This window comes from Cyclopterus lumpus, chromosome 9 (assembly GCF_009769545.1).
Source record: "Cyclopterus lumpus isolate fCycLum1 chromosome 9, fCycLum1.pri, whole genome shotgun sequence".
NCBI classification, from domain to species: Eukaryota; Metazoa; Chordata; class Actinopteri; order Perciformes; family Cyclopteridae; genus Cyclopterus; species Cyclopterus lumpus.
Window position 1 is genome coordinate 17260819 of NC_046974.1, and position 12191 is coordinate 17273009.

General features: G+C 38.8%; 1 protein-coding gene across 1 annotated transcript; it reads right to left on the reverse strand.

Annotated features, from left to right (window-relative positions):
- Positions 1-237: 237 nt before the first annotated feature.
- Positions 238-6782, reverse strand: LOC117735927 (leucine-rich repeat-containing protein 43-like). Its single transcript, XM_034540845.1, has 12 exons — positions 6665-6782; positions 6308-6520; positions 5540-5650; positions 5261-5400; positions 4673-4911; positions 4428-4579; positions 3853-3992; positions 3515-3668; positions 3344-3433; positions 1676-1891; positions 1444-1543; positions 238-398 (listed from the first exon to the last, which is right to left on the reverse strand). Exons 1-12 carry the CDS (start codon positions 6761-6763, stop codon positions 238-240), a joined length of 1815 nt encoding a protein of 604 aa, XP_034396736.1. The 5' UTR covers positions 6764-6782.
- Positions 6783-12191: the final 5409 nt, after the last annotated feature.

Consider the following 12191-nt stretch of genomic DNA (forward strand, 5'->3'; position numbering starts at 1 on the left):
GTCTATCAGGTGCACTATGCTACTACATTTGTACAGATTACATAATAATGAGGGAATGCAGGGAGGAACGGGGGACATTTTATTTATTTTACTGGTAAGTAGATTGTAACACTTGAGATGAAGAAGCACTCGTAAACCAGCCTGGCCAGGAGTAGTTGGAGGAATATGGTTCCTGGTGTACAGTGGGTCAAACTGACAAAAGGAACTAAACCTGGTGGAGCTGCTAACCTGCTTGCTTCAGGAGTTTTGGTGTGGGAGCAGAAGTTGATGAGCTTCAGATGCAGATTGCCATTTCTCCAGCTCCACATTAAACTCCACAGTCATCGGTTCCAGTCGGACGGACGTGGAGTTTTCTGAGTGGACGTCCATCTCGCATTCCTGCCCTCCCTTTCCTTTGCCTACATAAGACGAGTTCAAACGGGGTTCATGATGTTAAGCAGACTGAAACGAAGAGTTTACTGACTGATACATAAAAGCCTACTGCTTTTAATTTTTCCTTTTGGATGCTAAATACTACTTTCTTTAGTAATGTTCCCCATGACACAAACCACAGATACTACACTGAAATACAAATATTAACAGAACACTTTTCCCCCCCTTTTTTAATGAGCTGAAATAAAAGATCTGACTTTTTCTATACACACAAAAGTATTATTCCTCACAAATGTTGTGCTCAATTTGGTTTGAATCCATGTTGGTGCCGGCTCCTCCTTTGTCAAGATAATCCATTCACCTGACACACGTCATATGAAGATGCTGATTAAACGCCATCATTATTACACAGATGTGCCTCGGGCTGGTCACTCTAAAATACAGTGCAGTTTTATCTGGAAAGTAAGACATTAGGGCTAAATAATTGAATTTTTTGGTCAAAAGACACCCAGAAGAAAAAGGGGGAGAGTCAAGAGGCTGATTGGATTTACTCCATAATTCTCAGAAATGACATTGGAGATTGCTTATGGACATTTGATTCACATGCAACAACTCGTTGCAGCTGGACATTCCTCCTATCAGCATGCCGATGACATGCAAAATCTGTGGAATTGTGTTGAATTTTAGAGTGACCTTTTATTGGGACCAGTCCTCGGCACACCTGTGTAATTATGACGCTGTTTAATCAGCATCTTGATTTGCCACACCTGTTGTGTGGATGGATTATCTTGACAAAGGAGAAAAGCTCACTAACGTCGATTTAAACAAATTTGTACACAACATTTGAGAGAAGTCTATTATGTGGAAAGGAAAGGATTAACGTTAGATGTTTTATTTAATCCAATGATGAATGGGAGCAAAAACAAAAGGGTATCAATAATTAATAGGCAAAAGTGGATGTATATTTTAAACCTATTTTCATAGTATTAATTTATGTCAAAACCAATCTAAAAATATCCCCTGTACTCAGCTGTACGGTTAGAAAGGTGAAGTATTATTCAGACGATTAACCTTTTGGAGCTGCTATATTCTTCGGTTTAGTGCCACTGCCTCCTCTCTGCTTCGATTCCTTGTCCTTCTTCTTGTCCTCTTTGATTTTCTTTCCCAGATCCTAAAGATGAGTGAAAAACTTATCTCATAAGTCCCAATTTCAATGAAACCTTTTTCCTGTTGCAACAATATTTCCTGTGAAATGGACAAGCTAAAGCGTGTCTACTAACACTTGTTAAGCATGTAATCTTGCCTTTTCAAGTGTTTGTGCTTCCACCCCAGACTCAGGGCGCAGAGCCCCAAGGTCACAGAGGACATCAACCTTTTGTGCTCCTGTGACCAGGCTTTGCAGGGGGATGTGGACAGAGCGTAGTATTCTTCTGATGGGGGCGTCCTGGACCAGTTCTGGAACAGGTTTCTTCTTTTTGTCTGTACATTTGTCTTTGGTGGATCCAGATTTGATTGGAGACTGAGGAAGATACCACCGACATTACATCATCATGTTGAGATGCAGTCTAATTGTACCTGTCAAAGTAGACTTTGACTACGCACACAGAGCTGATGTGACAAGTTCTGGTGGACTTCCCTGTTTCTTTAAAACCATGATACAGTGAAGGTACTGGTAACCATGCAAACAATTTATTTTTGGATGTGAAAATGAGAACACTTAACTATTTCCCAAAAGGAAGGCTGAAATAGAATATACATTTTGGGTGAAAATAAAAAAACCCTGACCTGTGCTCTTTAAAAAGTCAGACTGCACCAGCATCAACCAAAAAAATAATTACAATACACTCCCTCTTTCTGATCCCCACTACCTCACACATAACTTCTAAACGTATTTAGTCTTTCACAGCTGCAGAAACATAATTGCAGCTTTTCAGGGGCATGAGAGAGTGAAATTAGCCAAAAGGAAGGGCTTCCTCGTTCATTGTGAGGTTGCCCAAGGGCATGTCAGTAGATTTGGCAGCTGCTGTAGATTTATTGGACACTCGAGTCACCAGCAGATAAATGGAATAATAAAGCGTGCAACCTTCTGGTTATTTCATATTATATATATATATATATGAAGATAATCCCAAAAAATGTTGCGATTGCTTTTGGATTGATGCTATGTATTATAACATAGAGTTTTAATAAACATATTGAACTGTAATAACTGCAGCACTTTCCTCAATGCACTGGCCACAGTACAATGAGATGAAGAACAGCTGAGTCGGTTTGAATGAGGGAGTTGGAGCATAACAATTAGCGTGTGACCAGGGGTAAACAATTAAAATACCAGATAGACACATGCACAGATGTAAAGAAATCACTTTTTCTTTCTTCTATTCATTCCTATTCAGGGAATAAACAATCCAGGATTTCCCTTAAAGTCTATTCAATAGTGTCATGGTCCAGTTGTGCCTCTCATTCCTTGTGTTTCTTGTTTGGTCCCCTGTTTGTTCTTTCTCTGTTTGTGTGTGTCTGTCTGTGTGTGGCACTCAATCTCCCTATTGCTGCCAATCACCATGCACAACTGAGACCCATTCACTCGTCAAGCTCCTGCTGTATATCTACCCCGGCTCTATACTCCAGGCTTTACCAAATGGTTCAGTTTGCCACCATTGTACAAATGCCACTGCCTGTTTTGTAGTTAGATTCTAACGAATACTTGAGTTTACCTGAGTACTGTTTGTCCTGTGAATTCCTGTGTCTCAGGATAATACTCTGCCTGCCTTGCCCAGTGACAGCCAATCTGCTTTCCAGACTCCAGCTCTGCCACTCTCCTTGCAATCCCCAGATCTATAATCTCACCACCCATTGACTCCAATAAGCTTGTGAACCCTTTTTCATACCTGTGTGTGTCCGAGTTTTGCTCTTCCTAAAGGGGTGTCTTTCTACAGTTTGTCATTCATTAGGAATTAAATGGTGAGCTCACTTCTTTCCCTTTCCCACTTTTCTTCTCTTTTACAGGTCGGCTGGGATTGGCCACATGGACATCTTCAGAGGCTGCAGGCCATGACAGGACCTAAAATGGCAAATACCAGAATATGAGTGCTAACATATATATCATCTAAACAGTTACCCACTCAAACCATGTTTTCTTGACCTTTTCCTCCTCTATTGTAAGATAAAGTCCTCGATTGAAGAATCTCTTTAAGCCTCCCAGATCACTAACAATGTAGGTTTGTGTGTGACTGAAGTCCATGCACTCTGACCAGGTCAGCTTTGATGTGCTGTGTCCTGACACTGTAGAAAAGTCAGAATAATACACAAGAACAAATTTGGCACAAACATATGGCAACAGAAAACAGATAAAATGTAAGAAGAAAGAAAAAAAAGTGTGTGAGTATATTTTTTTTTGTGTGTTCAAACAACTGTGTCAGCTCTATCAGGGTTTGTGATGTAATCCATTTTCCTGTAGGCGTGAAACCTGTGTTATTACCATGGCAGGTTTCCTCAGTATACACCATTACGTCTTGTGTGGATGATTCTTTTTCACAGTTTCTGATTGATTGTAGGTCAGCATCACTGAAGCAGTCTTCTGTTACATGTGCAGCCTCCAATTCAGACTTCCTGTCTAAGTTCTGGTAACAGCACCACAACAAAAAGAGTATTATTAATTATTTTAAAGACAGTTTCTGGACATTTTTACTCGACATCCTAACTCCATTTTCCCCATTTAACAGTGTTGGTTTTAAAATAATATAACTAACAAAACAAGGCACATTTAAAACTAATGTGAATTAAAGGCACATATGTGCATTGAACAAATATAGATGCCTAACTGTTTTGTATTGTTGTGATACTTGTGACAATACATTGAATCTAATCTAATTGTATAACAAATTACATTCTTAAAGAACTGTAACATCTAATGTACATATTATTTTTTAAGACACTCTTGTTTACTAAATAAATAATACAATGTATTAACAAAAAGCCATAAAAAATGTAATTTAATTTTCATATGTGACATTCTGGGCAGTGTTAGAAAGAAAATTGTCAGAAGGATATGTCACCAAGTTAACAGTTTGATGACTGATGAACTCATATGTGATGAAATAGGCGTAGGTCACAACAGGAGCATTTTCATCCACTCTCATCAATGGGTTTGGGATTCCCTTCACCCTGCCCACACTAACTGTGGCTGATGCCCGGTCCACTATCAGATCTGTATGGAGAAAATTACAAAGCTGCTGATTTAGGAAATTAAAATGTTCACAGGACTCAGTCCTATAATTCACTGCACAGTCCACAATCTCACCACTGTTCTTGGCCAAGCCCCTAAAACACTGCCTTTCATCAGCAGAGAGCCATGACGTGTCCAAGCAAGAGAGCTGTGGGAGACTGTCCACAGTGAAGCCCGGGTAGGAGGGAGCCAGAGTGAATGGGTTTCCCTCCAGCACCAGCGTCCTGAGGCAGGTGAGCGTGCTCAAGGCGCTCAGCAGGGCCTGCTGGGCCTTAAACTCACAGTCACTCAGGTCCAGACTCACCAGCTGTGGCCTGAGGTCAGAGACAGTCATTGTTTTTACAGAACAGGATGTGTTGTTGCGCAAGACTGACGACTTTTGAAAAAGAGTACAAATTATTTATTCTTAAATAAAACACAAAAGGCTGGTTTAGGAAATATTATCTATTACGTTTGGCTGGAAAGCAATTATTTCAATAGAGGACTAAAGCGATTTTTACAACTGTTTGTATAAAGTAATTATGTCACAGAAAAAAAAAGAATACAAAAAAAAACGACATAATAATAAAATCACGACATAATGATTATCTTGCCTTAACTTGCAAACAATAAACATTGTGTTTGTGTGTGTGTGTGTGTGTGTGTGTGTGTGTGTGAACTAACCAGTGTCTTCCAGTAAGATGACGGATGTCGTCATGTGAACCCAGACTGTTTGAGCCGAGGCTGAGGTACTCTAGGCGGGGAGGCAGACAGTTGGTGAGACTGTTTAGGGCAGACAACCGGTTGGCACGTAGCTCCAAAATCTTTGAAAAAAACACAGTTGCAATCAAAGTTGGTCATCCCCACATCACAACACCTGCTCCACTTTGATCTATGAGTTAGAAGCAGGGCAGATCGATGTGAATCCCCCTTCAGTGACAAACTATTGCAGAGCAAACTCACCTTCAAAGTGCTGGGAAGGTTTTCTGGAGGGATTTCTGAGATTCTGTTGTCACTGAGCACCAATTCCTCCAGCTTTGAGAACTTTAACAGGCTGTCATCGATGACTGATACCTGAACACAACACAGACAAAACATCAAGAACAACTTTTCACAATTGTGTTAAAGCATCAGCATTTACTGACATTGTTCTTTGTGTTTGAAACCAGGTCAGGAGAGTTGTCACAAGGTGTTTCAGTGGTTTCTCGGAACCCCTCATTCATCAGAGGAACCAAAAACTAATTGAAAATACTATGAAACCAGAAGGGATTTAGGGGATTCAATATCAAACTTTGAGATTTGGGGAATACTCTTAACTACTTTTGGACGTCTATATCAGAATAATGTGGGTTTAGGGACACTAAAATAAGTTTTGGTATTTAAACAAATACCATATTGTATTGTCCAGCGAGGGCGGTTCTAGTGGAAAGCCTCCCAGCATGCACAAGGGCAACAGGTTTATGGACCCACATTATGGTGTTCCTACAGGTCATCTGTAGTTATTTCGGTCGCAAAGAGGAGCAGATATAGTACAATAATAAAGTACCCTTTTGAACTGGAAAACGTTGAATTGCTGAGTTTTTCTCAGAGAAAACCCTTTCATGCCATCGTGTTTAAGAACATTTTACAACATCATGGGTTTGGTTTAACGGGATGCTTATTTATGTCTTAAGAAAGACTGTACATGAGCATGGGTTGAATCAAATTTTAAGTACAACTCAGTACACTCACATCCTTGCCCACAATGCGAAGCGCAGTGAAGTAATTGTAAATGAAGTCTGTGTGCAGGCGTTCAGGAGTGAGCACAGCCAGTTGCCTCAGGGCCGGAGCTTGAGGGCTCCATGATGTCTCATGCCGCCATGGAGAGTGAGGGCAGCTCAGCAGATCCAGGAGGGCGTGTATGTCCTCTGTCTCTGCTTCCTCTGGACTGTCTTTGGTCTTTCTCTGAGAACAGAATCGCTCCGTTTATTGATATCTATATCTAAGCTACTGTATGCAGTGATGGAAGTTCTTTAAACAACTCAATATACATGATACCTTTTAAAAGATAATCTAGAAAACACTGCAACCAATTTAAAAAAAACTCACCCAGGTGCCGTATCCACAAGGAAAGTCATTCAGACAAAGGCGCTGAATCTGCTTCTCTAACACAGCAGAAAGCTTGATTGAGCTCATGTCTGTCAACATTTGTGTTCAGAGAAACACAAGCACCAGTATGTAAAGATACATCAGTTTTTCTTTCGTCAGTCTTCCTTCGCTAGCTCAGTCTTTCAGGGGAAAGGCCCCCGGTGTTTATTTCCAGTCAGTTGCTTGGCAACAGCTGGGGCTCGCTCCAAAAACACTGCATGGCGTCATGACTTCAGTGTGAGTGATTCAATTAAGCCTACTGAATTGAAATTAATGGTTAGTGTAAGTGATGCAAATAAAATAAAACTTGTTTCAGCTCAGGAATTGTTTTAGACAATCACCTCGACGACTCACCATGAAATGTTTAACATGCGTTGACAGTGCACTCGCTGTGGACAGTGGCACGATCTGACTTGGGGTCTTAATGGTGCTAAGCCATCGTGAATGTTATTAGTAACACCTGCGTTGTACCTGCTATGGCAAAGTCAATTTCTACTATGAAAAACTCTGAAATGAAATCTATCCAACTGCACTAAGTGGCACTCACTGGCACCCTCTAAAGGTACACACACATAGTCTTAAACAATCATCATTTCATCATTTAATTTAATTTTCTTCATACATTGTAATGTAACAATACATTTGTAATCATTTTTCTGCCATTAGAGTTTGAGAATCCCAGAGGATCAAACATGTTGTTATCTCTTTGAGGGCTGTAGCCAGACAATGCTAACATGTTGATGTCTAGCAGGTATATTGTTTACCATGTTTATCATCTTTGTTTAGCATGTTAGCATGCAAATATTTCTTAATCAGCACAAACACCCAATACAGATGAGCCTGATGGCAATGCCATTCATTTTGCAGGTGTTTGTTCATAAACTGAAGCGTTGGACAAATTGAAACTTGTAATGGTGGCGCTGGATGAAAAGTCAGGGGATTACCAAAGTAATTACAATTAATCTTGAGGCTAATTTAAATGTCTGTACCAAGTTTCATGTTAATCCATTTAATAGTTGTGGAGACATTTCATAAAAAAACATGAATATCAACCTCATGGTGGTGCTATTAATGTCTGGACAAAAATGTACAGCAATTCATCCCTCAAACCATCCCTCAACATGTTCTTAAACCTTGTTTAAGAGTTTGAACTCCCAATTGATCTTAAAATAAAAAAAGCTGAGAATAACACCTCTGCATTGTGAGCAGTGAGTTAGTCTAAAATTTACAAATTTGCCTCTTTACAATCTGTACACGTATACGACACCTTCTGTCCCGGGACCTCACATCAGCACAGGAAAAACTCCCCCCCAAAAACCTTTAACAGGGAGAAAAAAGGAAGAAACCTTCGAGAAAGCAACAGAGGAGGATCCCTCTATCAGGATGAACAGAAGTGCAATAGATGTCATGTGTACAGAATGAACAACAACTTGAAGAATAGATTATGCAGTGGAATCAATATGTGCAGCTCTTATATATCTGATACATTGATCTATTGCTATCTCGATCTGCCGTGACTTAAATTACTTCAATTTGAAATAAAAAAAAGCTAATTTGAGGAGTAATCATCCTGGAGTGTGTTTTCCACAGTACACTTATTTCAGAGATAGGACTCATGTTACTAGAAAATGATTCTCACATCATGGTATAAAGTATTCCAACAGCTCAATGCTGGTTAGTAATTTAATTACAGGTCAATGGAAAAGGAATAATTGTAGATAACAACTAGGAAAAAGTAAATGCGCAAAACAGGTGTTTTAATAAAAAAACAATAGAACTTAAGTAATTCTTTGCAAATATTTAAAAGAAGAAAACGAAGAGCAGTGTGATAAACCATGTTGGTTTATCACTTTACACTCTTAAGGTTTGATGGCCTCATAGCAACAATGAATACCTCTGCCTCTGGCAGGTGGTGATGGGTTTAACAATGTACCTTTTCAGACAACAGAGTTTTATGTTTATTTTTCATTCATCTGAAGTCTAGATAACTTTGATGTAGATGACTTTGTGGCAGTTTGCGTTGCCTTCCCACGTATGGCACACATTTAGAAGACAATACCACAAAGACGTCATGCACTGAATGATGGCATGGCAAAAAAAAATCCCATGTTCTGATATATAAGCACATTGAGTGCCAGTTAAGGATTAACTCAACAACAAAAAGACACAATTCAAACCATGTCTGTTGGAAAAGGTAAGCTCTTTTTAAATAAAAGTTAATTAATCTAGGATTTCTCGTTCTGCAAAAAAGTACAACAAGTTTAAACTAAGCACCTCGGCGTAACAATGCTTGAGACTTACTTCGATAATTATGTTCTGATTTTGGAAGTATTGATTGATTGATTGAAAAATCTGAAGGCATATGAGCTTCTAAACTATATTTGTTGACAGTATATTGTTCTCTCTTTCAGTAAAATCAGTTTAGAATCTGAGATGTTGATTCGAGATACATTTGAGCAAGCTTCCGGTTATTTGTGTGTCTCACCTCCTGCAGAGCTCCTGCTTTCCTGCATTGTGATGATGCATATCTCGTTTATGAACTTCGAATCAATTGATTTTGGAAAACTTCGGGAGAACATGAAAAAACTGGATAGCTTTTCTGTCTTCTGTCATCTACAAAAGGCGGAAGACTCTTACGTAAGTAAACGCATCTTTAAGTTTATATCATATATAGTGCATTAACATTGGCAGACGTTTTCCTAATTTTAGAATTACATTTCATATTAGATATATTCAGTGGTTAAAAGACAATTAATGTAATAAAACATAGAGATACTACAAAATAAAGTGTCCTCCTCACCAGGAATGTAAATAAGTACATTTGGTACATATAGTACAAAGTACTGTAATTAAGTACAAATTCAAGGTTTTTGCTATACTTGAGTATTTTCATTTTATACAAATGTATACAAATATTGTATTTTTTATTGCATTATGTTTTTTAGTTACTTTTCAGATTACAATTTGTCATACCCTTCTTGTGCAGTCCAAACCCTGTTTCACCAAATATAGTGATTCTTAATTAGAAATATTTTTGACAAACTGAAGGATAAAGCTTTCCTTCATGTGTTAGGAAAATGATCCTGTTACAATTCATAAACTATTGAAAAAAAAGGCTATTTCATGAAGAGATTACTTTTGAGGAGACAAGTGGTTCTCACAGAACACACACCACAAACATTTGATGATTTTATAGAGTATGATGCATTGCTGTAGATAAAACTACCCAACCGTTTATAAAGGATGTATATACTAAATAAAACAAACAAGAACATCTCCAGCAGTAAAAGCCAAACATACACATGAATGCAGCGGAAAATATGAACAGTGAACATTTTGTTGCACACTCATTGTGAAACAATGCAGGACTTGCACTTCCACTTAAAGTGGAGTATTTTCACATTGTGGTTTTGACACTTTTACTGAAGTAAATGATTTCTTTGACCACTGCTCCTTATGCTGTAGAAAGAGGGACCTTACGAACCAATTATGAGAAGTTATGATTCTCACTTCCTCTCCAGGTCAAGCATATGTTTGGAGGAGAGCCACCATGTACATTGGAGCCCATTGAGGGTATTACTTTGAAAAACACCACAGAAGAAGGTCTCCAGGCCTCCATCTGTGCCATCATCGACTACCTTGACAAGCACCTGCCGGAAATCATGTCTCTCTTTCGTAACAATAAGCTCATCCTCAAAAACACTACAGTGTTCCTTTTTCACTTCAATAATGCTGTTAAAAGGTCAAGCAGTGATCAAAATAAAACGGGCGCCTCGATACATTGCCACAGACCCGTCACAATGCAAGACCATTACACTATGAAAGTAAGAGGCCTTCAAATCATTACCAGTATCAGGCAATGGGTGGAAACTTTCACGGACACACCCATTTCCCACATGTGTATAAAAACTTGAAAAAAACATTGATATTTATTTAGTTTATTTATATATAAATATATATGTCGATGTGTTATTTAAGGTTAATTTATAGTATTTATTTATTTTATGTTGAATGATGTCTTCCACATTGGCTGTAGCCTAATAATATATTATTTAAAAAAAGTTGGCAATAATAAAATATTTGAATGAGATCCCTGATGCTTTTATATGTATGTATATGTCTTCATTATTGAGAAAATTAAATGTGTACCACAAAAAACAGTTATCTACTTTACAGATTAAAAATTAATTGTAATGTTACAAATATGAGTAGTTGTTGGAAATTAATAATGTATTGAGTGCAAACAGAAACTAAAGTTGGAAAAATAAGAAAATTGTTCTTATAATAAATAATTTCAGCTCGGCCCGTTACAGGACGTGTAGGTTTTTCTAGACAAATTCTTAAAGAGGGAATCCCCAGAAAGTAAAGCTTATATGACTCTTTCGGAGACATCCAACACGCAGGGGAACATTTTAAGATGCTGATCTTTATCCCAATAAAAGTGATCATCGATGGAAAGATGGATCAGAGAAAGTGTCACCTCAGAAAACCTCCTGCTGTACTGGTAAGCATATTGAAATGTTACACTCTATTTTAAACCAGGTTGCAAAGTTAATGTAGTAGTGACTGTATGCTTCTCTCACTCTGTGTGTGTGTGCCTGTGTGTGTGTCTGTGTGTGCGTGTGTGTGTGTATTCAAATCGAATTCATCTCCACTCTGTGCTCTTTCATGTCACGGATGCAGTCATCCTCTTCCTGTGCCTGCTCATCCTCTTTCTAACAGCCTGCGGACCTGTTAGAAAGGGGATGGAATATGGGACCTTGAACGCAACCGTTCAGCTGATGTGGGAGGAGATACAGAGCATTCTGGGCCACCTCGTAAGTCTTTTGGAGCACAATTCAGTCTTTTTTTTTTACCTACAAAAACTTTTTCCCATGCATTAAGTTGTTTCTAAACTCTGATTAACGATTGCGTATAGCCCACCACAAGGTTACTTTTGGGGGATTCTGTTCTATAATCACGCTGGGAGCATCACTCGAGGAAACGTAGCATACTTTGGCTACTCTACAGCGCTGGGTGTTCCTTACTGACATGGACACCTATACCGTACTGACCAAGTCCGTCTCCTGCAGGCTGTACCTGGTCGCCCCAGCTGCTGATAACCAGCCAGCGCACTCAGGATCTGGAGCGGCTGACGAGCGGCCAGGCGGTCCAACGGGGCTGCAGCCTGCCCACCTTTGAGCAGGACATGGACTGTTATGTTTATGTCAAATGTATGCTGGAGCTTCTGGACCAGCAGCTCAGCTCAGCAAAGTTTTGATTTCACTGCTTAGTAGGAATATTGCATTTATTTAAGTTACACAGTTTTCAAATTATAACATTCATTAAAACATACATTTTTGTAATCGTGTTTTCTGTGGCTGAGAAAGTAAACTTGTTCTGGATATTACTGCATATCAGTATCTGATAACCAAGTAATATTTTTGTTTTTTTAAAGTGACATTGCTTGAAAATAAACCAAGTCCAGATTTTAATTTGTGTTGCGTTT